The following is a 22,122-nucleotide window of genomic DNA, read 5'->3' on the forward strand; positions in this document are numbered from 1 at the left end:
AATGGTGCGCACCAGTCCAGCACGGCCGTCACTACACAAACAGCTGTTTGCGGTGCATTACACAGGGAGTTTAGTCTGTCAGTGTGAAGCAGTACACTAATTACACTACCTGATACACAACAAAGAAGTTTTAACCACGGGTGCTCGGATACCCCTTTTCAAAATCCGGATAGACCCGGATTCGGATACCCAGATATCCGGATCCAGATCGGATATCTGGATCCGACCTTTTGGGTATCCGAATAGAATGGGATATCCGACCCCAGTGTCCGGGATATCCGGGCAAAGTCGGATATCTGGATTGAAAAAATGGAAGTGGCCTTTAAATTGCTTTAAAAACATTTTTTTTAGGGTAAATGAGGCATGTAGCATCATTATTTTTTAAAGGGAAACACTAATTGATGATGTGAGGACTTAAAATCCCCCCCCCCCTAAAAAAAAAATGGCTGTCAATTAACATCAGGACTAGGTTCCAGACAGCGGTCGTGCAGCCCACATTGTGTCCAAAGTCCAACCGCACAACTGGGACATGGCAGTTTTCAGTCCAGACACCTCCAAAAAATTATGCAGCAATTGTGTTTTGGGTTAAATATAAGTGGTATCAGCACAGCAGCAGTGGCCTGTGGCACCCTGGCATTGGGATGAGCATCCCTGGTTTTAAAGCACTTTAGGCCTCCAATTTAGCAATAAAATGTGATTTCTGCCCTTAAACCCTGCTGTGCATCAAATATGGATTTTTCCCCCGGACTTTTGGCGTGTATCCCATTCATCCATGCCCCCCTACAGGTGTTAGACCCCTTGAAACATCTTTTCCATCACTTTAGTGGCCACAATTAATGGTTGTAGTTTTGAAGGTTCGCCTGCCCATTGAAGTCTATGGCGGCTCCAAAGTTTGCATGCTCGTGAACGTTTTTCGCGTGTTCGAGGTTCGCGAACCAAAATCGGAGGTTTGCAACAACTCTAGTCTTTAACTCTTCCTGTAATAAGACACTCATATCTGTGCTACTAATGTTCTATTCTCTAGCTGTACTCCACATACAATTCATTATCTGATATGTTTATTTTTGCTTCAGGTTTGCTGATATGTAACATGTAATATGTAATTTTATTTTTAAACATTTTTTTCTAATTTAAGCGCTGGTCTGGAAGACCATTCAAAGTAACAGCAGTGCCAGATGACACTGAATCCTCTTCTGCGATGAGTCCACCAATACCAGAAGCCTATTTTCTTGGTCAAAGAGGCTATTTTTTGTTTCAAGTCTTCCATGGGGAAGTTTTGCTTAGAGTGTGATAATTCGGGAATATGTTTGAGCTTCTATGATATCCTGAGCACACTGGTTTAAGAAAACATACTGGCTCTGTAAAGGAAATAAAAATAATACAAGAATAAACAAAAACTAACACCAGTGGGAGTGTTTCTGTAGCTTGAACATGACTCAAGTACTTGAAGGAACTTTATAATTTAAAAGACCACTATTGCGAAAATTGTAATATCTAAAATACATGTAAACACATACAAAGAAGAAGTATGTTTCTTCCAGTGTAAAATGAGCCACAAATTACGTTTCTCCTATGTTCCTGTCACTTGCAGTAAGTAGAAGAAATCTGACAGAACCGACAGGTTTTGGACTAGCCCATTTCTGCATGGGGGATTCTCAGGGTTTTGTTTATTTTCAAAAGCACTTAGGCCTGGTGCACACCAGAGGAGTTTTTATGAGCGTTTTGAGTTTTTAAATCTGCTGCTAATGTTATCCTATGTGTCTGTGCACACTGGAGCAATGAGGTTTTGTAAAAAACCCCATAGCATTACATTGGGAAGAGCTTTTGAAACCTCTAGCGCCCAAACGCTAGAGGTTTCAAAAGCTCTTCCCAATGTAATCCTATTGGTTTTTTTTTTTAAATGGAAGAGGAGGAATATATTATAGATAAAAAGAACCCCCAGCATGCAACTGTTTGGCACTGACTATTAAAGGGCCAGTGCACCTATGGTATGTGATAGCTCCAAACCATAACAGGAGAAAAAAGTTTTTAAAGTTTTGAATGCAGGATTAGCATCTTTATCACTTAATACACTCAGACCAGTTGCCTTTGAAATTTAATTTTTATGGTGACAATCCCGCTTTAAAAAGAATAAAAGCCCTGCTAAGAATCCCCCATGAAGAGATGGACTAGTCCAAAACCTGTCGGTTCTGTCAGATTTCTACCACCTACTGTAAGTGACAGCAGCCTGGGAGAATGGTAATGTATGGCTGATTTTACTTTAGAAGAAACATACTTCTTATTTGTATATGTTTACACATATTTAACTTGCAGGCCCTGGATACCACGTGCAGCAATATTTACCATCTACGCTCCTGCGCAACCGCAGTCTGCACTTTCTGATTGGGCTCAGGTGGAATAGCCAAGCAGTAGAGCGGACCTGATCGGGCTTGGCCATTTCCCCCTGAGGCAACTGGAAAGCTGATACGGCCCCTGCGTTAGAGCGCAGATTGTAAATATTTGTGTATGCTACTGCACCTGTGCACAGCTTGTTGGCACTTGTCAGGAGATTTTAGGGGGAACCATCGTTGAATCCCTGAGGCTCAAGAGTAAGGATGGTCGGAAATGTCAATTTCCGATTCTGCAGAAATTACGATTTCCGCCAATGTCGATTTCACTGATTTCCAATCGGTTTCCGAGTTCGAATTTCCGATTTCCGAGTAGTGGGTTTTTTGGTCATTTTTTGCATTCTCTGATTGGTCCAATGCTTCCGAGTTCTATGATTGGGATAAAATTACCGAGTTGCGGTAATGCAGTATTTCTACAGAAATCTGATTTCCGATCGGTGTCCGATTTCCGAGTAGCGTTTTTTTTGGGGGGGGGGGGTCATTTTTTGCATTCTCTGATTGGCCAAAATCTTTTGAGTTGTTTCTGCATTCTCTGATTGGTCCATTGATTTCGAGTTCTGTGATTGGGCTAAAATTACCGAATAGCAGTAATGCAGCATTTCTGCAGAAATCTGATTTCCGAGTTCCATTTTCCGATCGGAAATTCAGAAATTTCAATTCGAAATGTAAATGAGCATCCCTACTCAAGAGTATGGGAACACCTCATTAGGATCGCGAGGCTTCCCCCTCCCGAGGCAAGTAGCTCATAGGATAAAGATTCACTTTAATGCACTTTTATGTATCATTTTAAATGCTTATTCCCATCTATCTCCCACCCTGGCCTGCACCCCTCTTTTCCCTCTGGCCTAGCATTAGGATCTATAAGGTGATCTTCAGGGTCACCCTTTCACCCCCCAAAAAGGTAAACCATGGCTTCCCACCACACAGGCCCAGTACCTGAGCAATTCTTGTGCATTATGCTGGTAACCCATTACAGAAAGAAGGGTGAGTTGTGGACACAGGGACTATAGCAGTGATGGCTAACCTTGGCACTCCAGCTGTGGTAGAACTACAAGTCCCATGAGGCATTGCAATACTCTGACAGCTCTAAGCATAACTCAGGGAGGCAGAGGCATGATGGGATTTGTAGTTTTGTATCAGCTGGAGTGCCAAGGTTAGCCATCACTGGACTATAGGGTCCTATTGTCTGCAGGAACAAGCCTGATCATTGCTTATGTAATTTGCTTACCTCGCTCTGCACCATAGCTTCACGATGCATTTGAAGGTCGTAAACCGTTCCATAAACATCCAGTTTGTCTTGATCTTCAATCTGTTTTATTATTCGATCCAGTGCAATGAAGGTGCCAGTCCTGCCAACTCCAGCACTGAGAGGGAAAAATGTATTTTGTTAATAAAATATACAGATTTGTTTTCATAGAACAGGTAATAAAGTAAGAGTATGGGGGGGGGGGGGGGGAGTGGGGACAGGCAGAGAGAGAGCGTTCTTCTGCAATATTCACCAAGAAGATTTGTGAAAACCGTGAGGATGATGTAGGGAGGTGGAAAACCATAAGTCAACCAGCAAACCTGGACTGGAAGTAGGGCCTGTTCACACTTGCGTTCGCAGAATGGATACTGTACAAACAGAAGGGATGCAAATGGATCCAAAGTTAGCCTATGGAACCACTTACATCTGTCTGTTCGAACAGATTAGTTCCGTACGTTCCGGATTACAACTTTCTTGCAGCACCAATTTTTCCAGACACCCCAGCCCAGCACACCTGGAACAGAAGCTGAAGCCCTGCATTGGGGGCAATGAGAAAACTGAACGTTTCTTCACACTAGTGAAAAATCCATTTTGGGGGTGGGGGTCTGGGTGAGATTTGGGGAAACAGAACGGAAGCAGCGGAATGGAAACTGAGTGGCAACAGATTGAAAACGGAGCCAATTGACCGGTGATCTGATTCGTTTTCACGGATCTGTTTGCCACTCAAATGCAAGTGTGCACTGGGCCTAAATGAGTAAAAGTTTGGGACTCTTACCCGGGCCATTTCAGGATATAGATTTTGAGGGTGCATTATTTAGGGCTGGATTTCTGGGAAGGTCACAAAGGCCATTGTGGACCATGGGGATGAAAATTACAAATCCGGCCAGGCACTATTGCAGTCTCATGAAGCACCATCAGCAAGAACTTCTCTTTCATAAATCTAGGACAGACTAAGGGCCTGTACACACTGAAAAACGCAAGCAAAATCGCAAGCGCATGCGTTTTTAAAGTGCATGTAGTTTTAAAAACGCATGCGCTTTTGCCTGCGTTCTTTGTGCGTTTGCGTTTTTCTTGTAATTGCTGATTGGCTAAAGAATCCTTTTTTTTTCTAGTTTACATTTCAACAGGAATCAGGAGATTGCAGAGTCTTCTGGGATACTGACTTCTGAAAAACGCAGGCAAAAACGCAAGCGCATGCGTTTTTAATGTGTTTTTCATGCGCTGCGCTTAAAAAAGCGCAGCAGGCACTGCGATTGAGTTTTTCTAAAAACGCATCGCACCAGTGTGTACAAGTCATCACGATTTTCATTCTTTTTCAAAAGACCTTGCGATTTTAAAAACGCATGCGTTTTTAAAAATGCAGCACAAGCGCAGCAGTGTGTACAGGCCCTAAATAATCTCACTGTTGGTGCTGCACAAGACTACAAATGCAACACAACTAAGTCTCACCAAGCAGGCAATTAAAAAAAAACCCACTCCTGGTTTGTCAAATGAGATATGCTCTCAGGTGTTCTACAGTATTCCTAGCAGATAATGGCGTCTGAGTAACTGTATCCTTGGACCCCTTTGTGAGAGACTGACATCATTGTGAAAGACAGACCCCTTTGTATGAGACAAACCCCTTTGTAAGATGGACTCCTTTGTGTGGGATGTACTCCTTGTGAGAGATGGACCCCTTTGTGAGAGACAGACTCTTTTGCGAGACAAACCCCTTTGTGAGATAGACCCTGTTGTAAAAGAGGAACTACAACCAAGAATTTAACTTTATCCCAATCAGTAGCTTTTACATGAGAAATATAATGCTTTTCACAAACAGACCATCAGGGGGCGCTGTATGGCTGATATTGTGGTGAAACCCCTCCCACAAGAAGCTCTGAGGACTGCGGTACTCCTGGCAAACTGCCACAATGTAACAATGTTCACAGACAGGAAATAGCTGCTTACAGCTGTCTCTAACGGCCAAAACAGCTAGCAGCAGCTACATAACCTGCCCACAGTAACAATGTCACCATGTAATACCTGTCAGAATGTAAATCGGGAGAGGAAAGATTTTACAATGAGCAAACACTGTCTAAATCATTTATACATAATTATTGTAAAAATGAAGCACTTTTTTTATTACGATATTTTCACTGGAGTTCCTCTTTAACCACTTGAGGACCACAGTCTTTCTACCCCTTAAGGACCAGAGCCTTTTTTTCCATTCAGCCCACTGCAGCTTTCACGGTTTATTGCTTGGTCATACAACCTACCATCTAAATGAATTTTACCTCCTTTTCTTGTCACTAATACAGCTTTCTTTTGGTGCTATTTGATTGCTGCTGCGATTTTTAGTTTTTATTATATTCATCAAAAAAGACATGAATTTTGTAAAAAAAAAGATTTTTTTTTTACTTTCTGTGATAAAATTTGTCAAATAAAGTAACATTTCTGTATACATTTTAGTCCAAATTTATTGTGCTACATATCTTTGATAAAAAAAAAAAAAACATTCAGTGTATATTTATTGGTTTGGGTAAAAGTTATAGCGTTTACAAACTTTGGTGCAAAAAGTGAATTTTCCCATTTTGAAGCATCTCCGACTTTCCTGAGCACCTGTCATGTTTCATGAGGGTCTAAAATTCCAGGATAGTATAAATACCCCCCAAATGACCCTATTTTGGAAAGAAGACATCCCAAAGTATTCACTGAGAGGCATGGTGAGTTCATAGAAGATTTTATTTTTTGTCACAAGTTAGCGGAAAATGACACTTTGAGACAAAAAAAAAAGTTTCCATTTCTGCTAACTTGTGACAAAAAAAAAAAAAATGAAATCTGCCATGGACTCACCATGCCCTCTCTGAATACCTTGAAGTGTCTACTTTCCAAAATGGGGTCATTTGTGGGGTGTGTTTACTGTCCTGGCATTTTGGGGGGTGCTAAATTGTAAGCACCCCTGTAAAGCCTAAAGGTGCTCATTGAACTTTGGGCCCCTTAGCGCAGTTAGGCTGCAAAAAAGTGCCACACGTGGTATTGCCGTACTCAGGAGAAGTAGTATAATGTGTTTTGGGGTGTATTTTTACACATGCCCATGCTGGGTGGGAGAAATATCTCTGTAAATGACAATCTTTTCATTTTTTTTACACACAATTGTTCATTTCCCACCCAGCATGGGGTATGTGTAAAAATACACCTCAAAACACATTATACTACTTCTCCTGAGTACAGTGATACCACATGTGTGGCACTGTTTTGCACCCTAACTGCGCTAAGGGGCCCAAAGTCCAATGAGTACCTTTAGGATTTCACAGATCGTTTTGAGTCATTTGGTTTCAAGACTACGCCTCACGGTTTAGGGCCCCTAAAATGACAGGGCAGTTTAGGAACCCCACAAGTGACCCCATTTTAGAAAGACAACACCACAAGGTATTCTGTTAGGAGTATGGCGAGTTCCTTTTTTTTTTTTTTTTTTTTTCACAAGTTAGCGGAAATTGACACTTTGTGAAAAAAAAAACAATAAAAATCAATTTCCGCTTGTGACAAAAAATAAAATCTTCTATGAACTCGTCATACACCTAACGGAATACCTTGGGGTGTCTTTTTTTTTTTTTTTCTAAAATGGGGTCACTTGTGGGGTTCCTATACTGCCCTGGCATTTTAGGGGCCCAAAACCGTGAGGAGTAGTCTGGAAACCAAATGCCTCAAAATGACTGTTCAGGGGTATAAGCATCTGCAAATTTTGATGACAGGTGGTCTATGAGGGGGTGAATTTTGTGGAACCGGTCATAAGCAGGGTGGCCTCTTAGATGACAGGTTGTATTGGGCCTGATCTGATGGATAGGAGTGCTAGGGGGGTGACAGGAGGTGATTGATGGGTGTCTCAGGGGGTGGTTAGAGGGGAAAATAGATGCAATCAATGCACTGGGGAGGTGATCAAAGGGGGGTCTGAGGGGGATCTGAGGGTTTGGCCGAGTGATCAGGAGCCCACATGGGGCAAATTAGGGCCTGATCTGATGGGTAGGTGTGCTAGGAGGTGACAGGAGGTGATTGATGGGTGTCTCAAGGTGTGATTAGAGGGGGGGGATAGATGCAAGCAATGCACTGGCGAGGTGATCAGGGCTGGGGTCTGAGGGCGTTCTGAGGGTGTGGGCGGGTGATTGGGTGCCCTAGGGGCAGATAGGGGTCTGATCTGATTGGTAGCGGTGACAGGGGGTGATTGATGGGTGATTAGATGGCAGAACAAATGTAAACAATGCACTTTGGAGGTGATCTGAGGGTGGATCTGTGGGCGATCTGATGGTGTGGGTGGGTGATCAGATGCCCGTAAGAGGCAGGTTAGGGTCTGATCTGATGGGTGGCAGTGACAGGGGGTGATTGACGGTTGATTGACGGGTGATTACAGGGGAGGATAGATGTATACAGTAAACGGAGGGGGGGGGGGGGTCTGGGGAGGATCTGAGGGTGTGGGGGTGATCAGTAGCCCTCAGGGGCAGTGTTAGTGACAGGGGGTGATTGACGGGTGATTCACAGGTGATTAGTGGGGAGAATAGATGTAAACAGTACACAGGGGGGGGGAGGGGGTCTGGGGAGGATCTGAGGGTGTGGGGGGTGATCAGGAGACCCCCAGAGGGCAGATTAAGACCTAATAAAAAAATAACGCTGACAGATAGTGACAGGGAGTGATTGATGGGTGATTAGGGGGGTGATTGGGTGCAAACAGGGTTCTGGGGGGTGGGCAGGGGGGGGGGGTCTGAGGTGTGCTGTGGGTGATCAGAGGGCATGGGGGCAGATCAGTGTGTTTGGGTGCGACTTAGGGTGGCTGCAGCCTGCCCTGGTGGTCCCTCGATCACTGGGACCACCAGGGTAGAAGGCAGCCTGTATAATACACTTTGGGCTCGATTTACAAAGCGGTGATAACCCAGTTATCACGCCTAAAAGACTTTAGGGGTGATAACCTTTGCAAAGTTATCACCGCTTTGTGCTCTAACTCGCGCGAAGCTACCGCGCGTACGCGAGTTAGAGCACAAAGTGCGCAAAGTCCCATAGGGTGTAATGGGAGCTTCGCGCGAAGCGCCGGGTGCTGCGCGGAAAATTTGCGCGAGTTTCTTCTTATCATGCCTAAACTGAGTTTAGGCGTGATAAAGGGGTTTTCACTCGCGTGCAAACACTTTGCACCGCTTTGTGAATCAGGCCCTTTGTATACATTACAAAGTGTATTATACACTTTGTATACAGCAATGGAGTATTTACATCCCGCCGGCGTTTACTACCGGCCGGCGGGATGACGTCGCGGGTGGGTGGAGCGCGATCGCTGCCCCGCAGAGCCGAAGGGAGCAGCCCATCGGCTGTGGGTGGTCGACAAGTGGTTAAACAGACCTCTTTGTAAAACTATTTGAAAGCAAGTAGGAGGCGCCCGGGAAAGGGTTATACAGGTGTAGATTTCAATACTCTATTTGGCAGTATTCAACTATATTTGTAAAGATAATAAGTTGTCCTACCTTTGTAGGTGTCCCCTTAGGGATAGAGACATATGCAAGACCAAATGACAAAGGTTTATTAAATGGTGCACTAGACAACGCATTTCACGGTCACAGCCGCTTCCTCAGGTCAGTAACAGTGCCTGTGGTAAGGGGGTTCCTAGTTTCCGGGCGCCAATGTCATTGGCACCATTATCTGCTAGTGCACCATTTCATAAACCTTTGTCATTCGATCTTGCATATGTCTCTATCCCTAAGGGGACACCTATAAAGGTAGGACAACTTATTATCTTTACAAATATAGATGAATACTGCCAAATAGAGTATTGAAATCTACACCTGTATATCCTTTCCGGGGCGCCTCCTACTTCCTTTCAAATACTTAACACCTCTCCAACAGGAGGGGAGATCAGGCCGGTCTCTGTCGACCTATGAATCAAATTTTTTTTTGGAGCAGCGACCGTCTTAGGACCTAAAGGCCGGGTGGGGACGGTACTTCCCCACCTGCGGAACATGAGTGGTTGCCTTCATTGCAACCCAATTTTATGAGTATAACTTATATTGCAAATTACTACACCCCGATCCACTAACCATATTGCACCAGATTGGGCTTCTGGATCTCTCTGTGTTTTTTTCCTTCTGCTACTCTTTGTAAAACGGACCTCTTTGTGAGAGACGGACCCCTTTGGTTGAGACAGACCCCTTTGGTTGAGACAGACCCCTTTGGTTGAGACAGACCCCTTTGTATGATACGTACCACTTTGTGAGATGAAACCCTTAGTAGAGACGGAGCACTTTGTGAGAGACGGACCCATTTTTAGGCCCCTTTGTAATGGAATAAGGCCAGCGTTGACACTACCTGCAATGCACCAGTATCGGGGAGTTTGGAGGGAAGCGATTGGCAGTGTATTCATGGATTAAATTCCTGAATTGTATCAATTCTTTGGTTGTTCGTGGAACACCATGATCCGGCCAGGCGGTGAAGTGGAAATGGCGCACTTGTTTGGTCTGTATGGTATATATCTGAAACAACAACAAGAGGATGAGAGATGTGAGCTGGTGCTATCCGACACTTTTACCTTCTACAGGCCTGATTACCGGAGTTACCACCAGAGGGAGCCGTCCAGTACAGCCCGGTGATAGTAACGCGTCTGGGCTTCTTGTGATGAATCATAATGACATTATTGATTAGAGGAGCAATTTAGAATCAACCTGGCAAGCTTATAGCTGAACTTATCCATCACAGGAAATAGTTGCCTGCTTTTCCAACAAGTCAGAGAAATGGTTTGTCCAATGGGGAAACTCCCTTAAAATGGAGTACAGTGAGAGGTTATAGCAGCTGTAATTTCTACTTCACTGGTTGCGCTGATTCTCTCTGCAGAATACTTTCTCATCACTTAATCACTTGCCGGCCGCCCACTGTATATTGGCATACATCCGCCGGCAATAGGCTCCGCCCACCCGCCGGCCGTTCGGAAGCGCCAGCGGGTTGTTAACCCCACGATCGCAGCATACAAAGTGTAAAATACACTTTGTAATGTATACAAAGTGTATTATACAGGCTGCCTCCTGCCCTGGTGGTCAGGCTGCAGCCACCCTAGTTTGCACCAAACACACTGATCCTGCCCCCCCCTTTCCCTCTGATCGCCCACAGCACCCCTCAGACCCCCCCCCCCCCCGCCCACCCCCCAGACCACTGTTTGCATCCAATCACTCCCATAATCACTAATCAATCACTCCCTGTCACCATCTGTCAACACTATTTTTTATTAGGTCCCTAACTGCACCCTGGGGGCTCCAGATCACCCCCCCCACCCCTCAGATTCTCCCCAGACCCCCCCCCCCCCCCCCCCCGTGTACTGTATGCATCTATCCCCCTGTAATAACCCTCTGATCACCCATCAATCACCCCCTGTCACTGCCCCCATCAATCAGCCCCTGACCTGCCCCTTGCGGGCAATCTGACCCACCCACACCATCAGATCGCCCCTAAACCTGCCATCAGATCACCTCCCAAGTGCATTGTTTACATCTGTTCTCTCTTCTAAACACCCACTAATTACTCATCAATCACCCCCTATCACCACCTGTCACTGTTACCCATCAGATTAGACCCTACACTGCCCCTTGCGGGCACCCAATCAATCGCCCACACGCTCAGATTGCCCTCAGACCCCCCCTTATCAATTCACCAGTGCATTTTTTACATCTGTTCTTCCCTGTAATAACCCACTGATCACCTGTCAATCACCCATCAATTACCCATCAATCACCCACTGTCACTGCCACCTATTAATCAGCCCCTAACTTGCCCCTTGCGGGCAATCTGATCACCCACCCACACCATCAGATCGCCCGCAGACCCGACGTCAGATCACCTCCCAAGTGGCATTGTGTAACGATTGGTGTCAGCAAGCACCGCTATTCTGATTATTGGTGATCTGCAGTATCACAAATAATACAGATGCTATACCTGATTATATGGTGATCTGCAGAATCACCAATAATGCAAGTATAGCGTGACACGATACAATCGTATACAAGAGGGTGCTTGGTACAATAGAGTATCTCTATAGGGCACAGAGATACAACCTCCAGCAAGCTGGAACAGCAGACAACAATAATAATATACAGTGTAAATTTAAGTCTGTGGAAATATCCACCACACCGTAATTCCTCAGAGGTGTGGTTACCTCTGAATGGGAACCCCGTGTGTGAGATCCTCCAAAGGACGGAGTGGAGGAGTCTCGGCCTCTAGCAGCAAGGGTTTGCTAGTGGCAGTCGTCTCAAAGAGGCAAGCCTCTGATAGAACTCTACAGTGGAAGACGTTCCACTGAAGGGAGAAAGGTCAGACAAAATGAGGTTCAGCAACAGATCAGGCGGCAGCAGTACAGAAACGTGAGACAAGAGAATAGTCGGAAACCAAGCCAATAGTCGATAACGGTGCGGGCTGGCGAAGTACAGAATCAGGAAGCAGAAGAGTAGTCAAGACAGGCACAGAATCATACACGATAAATCGAACAGTATAATATGTGTATATATTGGCGATAAACCAATATATAACACAATATCAGAGACAAGGCTGACTAGGTCTGAGTGCTGACACAGGGTATCGCAAACACAGACGAAGTGTGACTGAAAAGCACTTCCTTATATACTGCCTGGGAGAGAAGTCTCCACCCCAGGCAGCAACCAATCAGAGCAGGCTAAAATGTCAGCCGACCTCAGGTCAGCTGACACGCTTTCTAAGAGTATAAAGGCGTGTCTGTCGTGCGCACCCGCCCCCTAGAGGCAAGATGGCAGAGCCCTGGTGAGTGGTGAGCAGCATGCTGGTGAGTTTGGAGCAGAGTGCTTGGACGGGTTTGTGCAGCAGATGCGGACGAATTTCTGCATCCCGCGTTGGAAAGTCCACTTGCTGGATTGGATGCGACCATATTTCCGCAATCCATCCGGCGTTGTGGATTTTTCGTTACACATTGTTTACATCTGTTCTATCCTCTAAACACCCACTAATTACCCATCAATCACCCATCAATCACCTCCTGTCACCACCTGTCACTGCTACCCATCAGATCAGACCCCTATCTGCCCCTAGGGCACCCAATCACCCGCACACACCCTCAGAATGCTCTCAGACCCCAGCCCTGATCACGTCACCAGTGCATTGCTTCCATCTATTCCCCCCTCTAATCACACCTTGAGACACCCATCAATCACCTCCCGTCACCCCCCTAGCACACCTACCCATCAGATCAGGCCCTAATTAGCCCCGTGTGGGCTCCTGATCACTCGGCCAAACCCTCAGATCCCCTCTGACCCCCTTCCGATCACCTCCCCAGTGCATTGATTGCATCTATTTTCCCCTCTAATCACCCCCTGAGACACCCATCAATCACCACCTGTCACCCCCTAGCACTCCTATCCATCAGATCAGGCCCAATACAACCTGTCATCTAAGAGGCCACCCTGCTTATGACCGGTTCCACAAAATTTGCCCCCTCATAGACCACCTGTCATCAAAATTTGCAGATGCTTATACCCCTGAACAGTCATTTTGAGGCATTTGGTTTCCAGACTACTCCTCACGGTTTTGGGCCCCTAAAATGCCAGGGCAGTATAGGAACCCTGTTAAGGAGAAAAGCTTCCGGGCACCAGTGGTTTAAGCAGAAAAAACACTTTTATTCCATCCTCCTTACAAGATTAAAAAAGCAGATGTTAAGCCTAACAGTCTGTTTCACATCACATGCGCCCGGAAGGGGCGGGGCTTCTGAGGCGGCGGCTTGGGACGGCGTTTCCACGCTCGTTTGGCTGGGGGGAGTGACATCTAGAATGGTAAGCCTATTTTAACTGTTGTATTAACATGTAAGATGTAAATTTCTTTGCCTCTGAGGAGCAGAGCGAGACTCTGTGAAACAGACTGTTAGGCTTAACATCTGCTTTTTTAATCTTGTAATGAGGATGGAATAAAGGTGTTTTTTCTGCTTAAACCACTGGTGCCCGGAAGCTTTTCTCCTTAACATTGTTACATTGGACTTTAATCTGGAGGCACTGTGGTCACACCGTTCCCTCATTGGTTCAACCATTCTTCTAGTGCCAGTCCTTCCAATCTGACTTTTTGTTTACAGTGTAGGAACCCGGCGACAAGTGACTACATTTTAGAAAAAAGACACCCCAAGGTATTCCGTTAGGTGTATGACGAGTTCATAGAAGATTTTATTTTTTGTCAAAAGTTAGCGGAAATTGATTTTTATTGTTTTTTTCACAAAGTGTCATTTTCCACTAACTTGTGACAAAAAATAAAATCTTCTATGAACTCACCATACACCTAACGGAATACCTTGGGGTGTCTTTCTAAAATGGGGTCACTTGTGGGGTTCCTATACTGCCCTGGCATTTTAGGGGCCCTAAACCGTGAGTAGTTTAGAAACCAAATGCTTTAAAATGACCCCGTGAATAGGATGTTGGGCCCCTTAGCGTACCTAGGCTGCAAAAAGTGTCACACGTGGTATCGCCGTACTCAGGAGAAGTAGTATAATGTGTTTTGGGGTGTATTTTTACACATATCCATGCTGGGTGGGAGAAATATCTCTGTAAATGACAATTTTTTGATTTTGATTGATTTTTACATACAATTGTCCATTTACAGAGATATTTCTACCACTTAGCATGGGTATGTGTAAAAATACACCCCAAAACACATTATACTACTTCTCCTGAGTACGGCAATACCACATGTGTGACACTTTTTTGCAGTCTAGGTGCGCTAAGGGGCCAACGTCCTATTCACAGGTGATTTTAAGGCATTTGCTTTCCAGACTACTCCTCACGTTTAGGGCCCCTAAAATGCCAGGGCAGTATAGGAACCCCACAAGTGACCCCATTTTAGAAAGAAGACACCCCAAGGTATTCCGTTAGTAGTATGGTGAGTTCATTGAAGTATTTATTTTTTTTGTCACAAGTTAGTGGAAAATGACACTTTGTGAAGAAAATAATAATAATCAATTCCCGCTAACTTGTGACAAAATTAAAATCTTCTATAAACTCACCATACTGCTAATGGAATACCTTGGGGTGTCTTCTTTCTAAAATGGGGTCACTTGTGGGGTTCCTATACTGCCCTGGCATTTTAAGAGCCCTAAACCGTGAGGAGTAGTCTAGAAACCAAATGCCTCAAAATGACCTGTGAAATCCTAAAGGTACTCATAGGATGTTGGGCCCCTTAGCGCAGTTAGGGTGCAAAAAAGTGCCACACATGTGTATCGCCATACTCAGGAGAAGTAGTATAATGTGTTTTGTGGTGTATTTTTACACATACCCATGCTGGGTGGGAGAAATATCTCTGTAAATAGACAATTGTGTGTAAAAAAAAAATCAAAAAATTGTCTTTTACACACAATTGTCTATTTACAGAGATATTTCTCCCACCCAGCATGGGTATGTGTAAAAATACACCCAAAAACACATTATACTACTTCTCCTGAGTACGGCGATACCACATGTGTGGCACATTTTTGCACCTTAACTGCACTAAAGGCCCAAAGTCCAACGAGTACCTTTAGGCTACTTACACACTAAGACGTTGCGTTTTAGGGAACGTTATGGTCGCATAACGTGCCCCTAACGCAACGCATGGTGGTGTTGAAGTTGGACGTCAGATTGAGCTGCGTTATGCAGCTCTCAAAGCAGCCGCTCCAGGTTAGTGATAGGAAGTCTGGATCTTTTTGAGGATTCGGATCATTTGATTCATTTTACTAGGGAAGAAGACTGGGGGTGAAATGACTAGCAGGACAGGACTTTCCCTGCACTGTACATTCTGTATGTTCCTGTTTCTTGCAGACAGACATCCACTGTGAACCGAATCTTTCATTGTGATAATCCGGATGATTCGACTCACAAAAAAGATCCGGATGAAATGAACGATTCATTCATGATCCGGACAACACTACAGTCCCACCACGAGTCTCTGCAGTGCAGTGAATATTAATTAGCCATGTGGCTGGCCGCTGAGGAGGAGGGGAGACCTCCTCCTCCAACATTACTGAGCATGTGCAAACAGTCTAACGTGGCTTACCCCAGTATAATGTACAGCATGCAGCACTTTGTTTAAACGTGCTGCGTTACAATGTAAGGCAACGTGTGCACTGTGAACAAGCACATTGATTTTACAGTGCTGTGAGTTAGGCTGCGTTACTCGCTGCTGTAACGTGGGACTTTAACGTCCCTCTGTGAAATCAGCCTTAGGATTTCACAGGTCATTTTGAGAAATTTGGTTTCAAGACTACTACTCACGGTTTAGGGCCCCTAAAATGCTAGGGCAGTATAGGGACCCCACAATTGACCCCATTTTAGAAAGAAGACACCCAAAGGTATTCCGTTAGGGGTATGGTGAGTTCATAGAAGATTTTATTTTTTTGTCACAAGTTAGCGGCAATTGATTTTTATTGTTTTTTTTTCCACAAAGTGTCAATTTCCGCTAACTTGTGACAAAAAAAAAAAATCTTCTATGAACTCACCATACTCCTAAAAGAATACCTTGTGGTGTTGTCTTTCTAAAATTGGGTCACTTGTGGGGTTCCTATACTGCCCAGGCATTTTAGGGGCTCTAAACCGTGAGGCGTAGTCTTGAAACCAAATGTCTCAAAACGACCTGTGAAATCCTTACAGATATATTTCTCCCACCCAGCATGGGTATGTGTAAAAATACACCCCAAAACACATTGTACTACTTCTCCTGAGTACGGCAATACCACGTGTGGCACTTTTTTTGCAGCCTAACTGCGCTAAGGGGCCCAAAGTCCAATGAGCACCTTTAGGCTTTACAGGGGTGCTTACAATTTAGCACCCCCCCAAAATTCCAAGACAGTAAACACACCCCACAATTGACTCCATTTTGGAAAGTAGACACTTTAAGGTATTCAAAGAGGGGCATGGCGAGTCCGTGGCAGATTTCATTTTTTTTTGTCACAACTATACTGGTTGAACTCGATGGACGTATGTCTTTTTTCAACCAAAATAACTATGTAACTATGTAAGTAAGCAGAAATGGAAACTTTTTTTTTTGGCTCAAAGTGTCATTTTCCGCTAACTTGTAACAAAAAATAAAATCTTCTATGAACTCACCATGCCTCTCAGTGAATACTTTGGGATGTCTTCTTTCCAAAATGGGGTCATTTGGGGGGTATTTATACTATCCTGGAATTTTAGCACCTCAGGAAACCTGACAGGTGGTCAGAAAAGTCAGAGATGCTTCAAAATGGGAAAATTCATTTTTTGCACCATAGTTTGTAAACGCTATAACTTTTACCCAAACCAATAAATAAACACTGAATGTTTTTGGTTTTTTTTTTTTATCAAAGACATGTGGCACAATAAATTTGGACAAAAATGTATACAGAAATTTTACTTTATTTAACAAATTTTATCACAGAAAGTAAAAAAAAATCGTTTTTTTTACAAAATTCATGTCTTTTTTGATGAATATAATGAAAACTAAAAATCGCAGCAGCAATCAAATAGCACCAAAAGAAAGCTGTATTAGTGACAAGAAAAGGAGGTAAAATTCATTTAGGTGGTAGGTTGTATGACCGAGCAATAAACCGTTAAATCTGCAGTGGTCTGAATGGAAAAAAGGCTTTGATACTTAAGGGGGTTTATGACTGCAGTCCTTAAGTGGTTAAAGCGGGATTGTCAGGCAAAAAATCAAATTCGATTTACCTACTGCTCAGTGTTTATTATGCAGTCTACCTCCTGACTCTGCATTTCAAGCATTCCAATATAAAAATAAATGTTTCTGCTGTGATGAATATTATCTCAGCCAACCCGGATCTATGCTGGTACATTGCCAGGGAGAAGAAAGCTTTTATCTCCCCTCCCACATTCTTGCTCCTCACTGATTGGCTTAGGGCAGTTCATTGTGGCAGAAGGCTAAGAATGTATATACACACTGGCGTAACAATAGGGCCTGCAGCCCCTGCCGCTTGGGGCCGTTTTGGGGGGCTGGAGGGGACGCAGCATGAGGGGAAAGCCATGCTGCACTTCGGCGGGGAGGGAGGGCGGTCCCTCCCCCGGTCCCTCCCCCTCCTTCACCTCGGGCTCTGTGTATGCAGGCGGCGGGCAGCGGCAGGTACATACCTTCCGTGCATTCCAGCGTGGATGTTTCTCCCTCTAGTGTCTGACACAACTTCCTGTATAAACTCCCTCCAGCCCCCCAAAACGGCCCTAAGTGGGCCCCGAGGGGGGGGAGGCCCGCTTAGTATTTATGCAGGGAGGCCCGGTGGGGCCTTGTTACGCCCCTGGATATACACCTCACCCCTGTGCAGAAGCTGCTAAAAATGATCTATTTCAAAAATGCTGCGCTCCCATGTATCCCAGATTTTCTTGTGATGAATTGCTCAAAAGAAATAGAGAACAAAACAAAACATAGTGTGATACTGCTTCAAACAATTTCCTTTTCACACCACCCAGTGTTGTGACCAATATCCCATACACGTACACCACGGCTCATAGGGTTATACAGGTCCTCACCATGTGTAATGACTGTCAAATCACAGACAGCAAACCAGCACCATATATAATCTCCCAGGGCATGCAGATATCCACCGAGTCATGTGTGGCCTCTTACCTCACTCTCAGCTGTCCAGATTATAAGACAGCAACAGCGCTCAGTGTCTCAACCGGAATATTCCAAGCAGCTCCCCCAAACGATACCACTCCTCTATAGCAGATTCCTCATATCAGCCTAATAACTGAAGGACTTGACATAGCGTAAAACCATTAACATTTATTAAGAAGATAAAAGTAGTGCACTCACATGTAGCCAATAAAATCAAGCATGTATCAAACAGAGCTCTTTCTCGCCAGCCTCGTACGCCTGTAGCTCCGCCCTACGCGTTTCGTGAATGCGCACTCATCAGGGGCTAGTGGCGTCTAGTTGGCTGGCGCATTTATCCAAACTGGACCGCCGATTCTACCTATCAGCAACACTTCCCACACCCAAGATGGCCGCTAGGTCACTTCCGCCCTCATCTGCCGCTATATCCCCCTATTGTGAACGGCCATGTCAGAGGGGACGGTGCCCCGGAGGACACCCATCATTTATCACCCTAGTGACTGTAACCAGCCACCCACGGGTTTCCGAGCCTCCTGCACCGCCCATCCACATCATCTCATGGGCTTTTCTTATGCGTTTGGACGTCAGTCAGCTGGCTCTATGACTGATCGCCATAGCGGTTGTACGCATCGCTATAACTGCCCCATCCCGTTAACATACCACTCAGCGCATAAAACTAGCTCCCCATCTTAATACAGATAGGTCACTGTTAATACAATAGTAAATACATAATACATCTAAAACTTATAATCAGTCAGGCATAGCAAACATTAGTTCTTAGCCCTGGCATTATTAAACGACTAAAATAGCAGGAAATTGGCAATAAGACTAAAATGCAAACCACATACTCACAGATTTAATACTCTCATAGGTATCCATCCCCCCCACCAATGACACCATTACAGGCTAGGGTTCCGGGCATAGACGCCTCCCCCACATACATGGCAGGAAGCGCACACATCCAGAATCCACTTAAGGATCCAAACCCAAAAACATCCTCCACCGCCCCCCCCCCCTACCTCTCCATTCCTACATACCCCTCACTCCCCCCCCCCTCCCCCCCCTTAATAGAACAGCCAAGAGAAAAACAGGGATTCCCCAATCTAGGTATGCTATGAGAAAACAAATACCCACATTACTCCCCCAACCAGGGCTATATCAATCATTGGATATAAAACAATTAAGGTCGAACTCAACATTGAGCCCCCTAGGGTGCATCGTTTTCATCTCGTATATCCATCGTGACTCCATTCTTGACAGTTCCCTTATCTTATTACACCCCTCCAGCTACCCCTTAATTTATCAATCCCACAAAATTTCATTCCCATCGGGTCCCGGCCATGTTTCTCGGCAAAGTGCTTAGACATATTGTGCCCAACATTCCCTTTCTTGATATTCCTGACGTGTTCACCTATCCGTTCTTTTAACTTCCTAGTTGTTCTCCCAATGTACTGCTGCCCACACGGACACCAGCACATGTAAACAACATGAGCAGTATTACACGTAATACAGTCTTTGATGGCATACTGCTTGTTGCTTACTTTCCCCACAAATCTATCCCCCCTCTGTGCCCGTGCCTCTCTGCATCCCACACAATCCCGACAGGGGTAAAACCCCTTATTCCCCACTAGGTCTCCTCTGGTCTTTACAGGTCCATCAATAAAGCGTGGGACAAGAATCTGCTGTAAATTCTTGGCCCTCTTGTATATAAATTGAGGTCGCATCGGTATGATCTGTCCCAGAACATTATCTGCCCTCAAAACATTCCAGTGTCTTTTGAATACCCTCTCCACTTCATTAAACCTAGTGTTATAATCGAGTACCACTGCATATTCATACCCGTTATTCTTACTTCTCCCACCCTGATATCCCATCAACTGTGCCCTATCCATTTTACCAGTAGCATCCCGTATCTGTGTAACTGCTTGTCTCCCATATCCCTTTTCCACAAATCTTTCTATCAACATATCAGTCTGTTCCAGAAAGTCTGCAGTCTCTGTACAATTACGTCTTATCCTATACATCTGGCCTTTGGGTATATTGGTTAGCCATTTTTTATGATGGCAACTTGAATATGGAATGTGTCCATTCCTATCAGTCTTCTTGAAATAGGTCCTCATCTGTAGTCGCTCCCCTTTCCTATATAGATCCAAATCCAGAAAGCTGATTCTGTCCATATCGAATTCCGCTGTGAGCCTAATGCCCCTCTCGTTGGCGTTAAGCCATTGTATATACCCCTCTAGTTCAGAGGCCTCCCCTCTCCATATCATGCACAGATCGTCAATATAACGAAACCAGTGCCTGATTGGTGCACTTAATCCATCTTCTAATACCTCCCTTTCCCACTCATCCATAAAAATATTTGCCAAACTGGGGGCAAATTTCGCCCCCATCGCACAGCCGGTAACCTGCAGGTAGAATTCCCCTGCATACCAAAAATAATTGTGTCGTAAAACAAAATCAAGTAGTCGCAAAATGAACAGAATCTGCCTTCTCTTCAATGTTCCCTCCCCCTCCAGGGCCCTCTCGACCGCTTTCAACCCCATTCCATATTCAAGTTGCCATCATAAAAAATGGCTAACCAATATACCCAAAGGCCAGATGTATAGGATAAGACGTAATTGTACAGAGACTGCAGACTTTCTGGAACAGACTGATATGTTGATAGAAAGATTTGTGGAAAAGGGATATGGGAGACAAGCAGTTACACAGATACGGGATGCTACTGGTAAAATGGATAGGGCACAGTTGATGGGATATCAGGGTGGGAGAAGTAAGAATAACGGGTATGAATATGCAGTGGTACTCGATTATAACACTAGGTTTAATGAAGTGGAGAGGGTATTCAAAAGACACTGGAATGTTTTGAGGGCAGATAATGTTCTGGGACAGATCATACCGATGCGACCTCAATTTATATACAAGAGGGCCAAGAATTTACAGCAGATTCTTGTCCCAAGCTTTATTGATGGACCTGTAAAGACCAGAGGAGACCTAGTGGGGAATAAGGGGTTTTACCCCTGTCGGGATTGTGTGGGATGCAGAGAGGCACGGGCACAGAGGGGGGATAGATTTGTGGGGAAAGTAAGCAACAAGCAGTATGCCATCAAAGACTGTATCACGTGTAATACTGCTCATGTTGTTTACATGTGCTGGTGTCCGTGTGGGCAGCAGTACATTGGGAGAACAACTAGGAAGTTAAAAGAACGGATAGGTGAACACGTCAGGAATATCAAGAAAGGGAATGTTGGGCACAATATGTCTAAGCACTTTGCCGAGAAACATGGCCGGGACCCGGGGGGGGGGGGGGGGGGGCGGTGGAGGATGTTTTTGGGTTTGGATCCTTAAGTGGATTCTGGATGTGTGCGCTTCCTGCCATGTATGTGGGGGAGGCGTCTATGCCCGGAACCCTAGCCTGTAATGGTGTCATTGGTGGGGGGGATGGATACCTATGAGAGTATTAAATCTGTGAGTATGTGGTTTGCATTTTAGTCTTATTGCCAATTTCCTGCTATTTTAGTCGTTTAATAATGCCAGGGCTAAGAACTAATGTTTGCTATGCCTGACTGATTATAAGTTTTAGATGTATTATGTATTTACTATTGTATTAACAGTGACCTATCTGTATTAAGATGGGGAGCTAGTTTTATGCGCTGAGTGGTATGTTAACGGGATGGGGCAGTTATAGCGATGCGTACAACCGCTATGGCGATCAGTCATAGAGCCAGCTGACTGACGTCCAAACGCATAAGAAAAGCCCATGAGATGATGTGGATGGGCGGTGCAGGAGGCTCGGAAACCCGTGGGTGGCTGGTTACAGTCACTAGGGTGATAAATGATGGGTGTCCTCCGGGGCACCGTCCCCTCTGACATGGCCGTTCACGATAGGGGGATATAGCGGCAGATGAGGGCGGAAGTGACCTA

The 22,122-nt window shown here is 45.0% G+C and overlaps 1 protein-coding gene across 1 annotated transcript in view; it reads right to left on the bottom strand.

Moving 5' to 3' along the window:
* Nucleotides 1–1,234: 1,234 nt before the first annotated feature.
* LOC137537964 (receptor-type tyrosine-protein phosphatase beta-like) overlaps nucleotides 1,235–22,122 on the bottom strand; it is a 421,053-nt gene continuing 400,165 nt past the window's right edge. Inside the window, exons 43-45 of the mRNA XM_068259888.1 lie at nucleotides 9,949–10,112; nucleotides 3,616–3,751; nucleotides 1,235–1,358 (exon numbers count right to left, since the gene is read on the bottom strand). Of these exons, the coding sequence (XP_068115989.1) occupies nucleotides 1,281–1,358; nucleotides 3,616–3,751; nucleotides 9,949–10,112 (378 nt within the window). The 3' untranslated portion in view covers nucleotides 1,235–1,280. The remainder of the gene's footprint in view (nucleotides 1,359–3,615; nucleotides 3,752–9,948; nucleotides 10,113–22,122) is intronic.

Source organism: Hyperolius riggenbachi, chromosome 11 (genome assembly GCF_040937935.1).
Source record: "Hyperolius riggenbachi isolate aHypRig1 chromosome 11, aHypRig1.pri, whole genome shotgun sequence".
In the NCBI taxonomy this organism is placed as follows: domain Eukaryota; kingdom Metazoa; phylum Chordata; class Amphibia; order Anura; family Hyperoliidae; genus Hyperolius; species Hyperolius riggenbachi.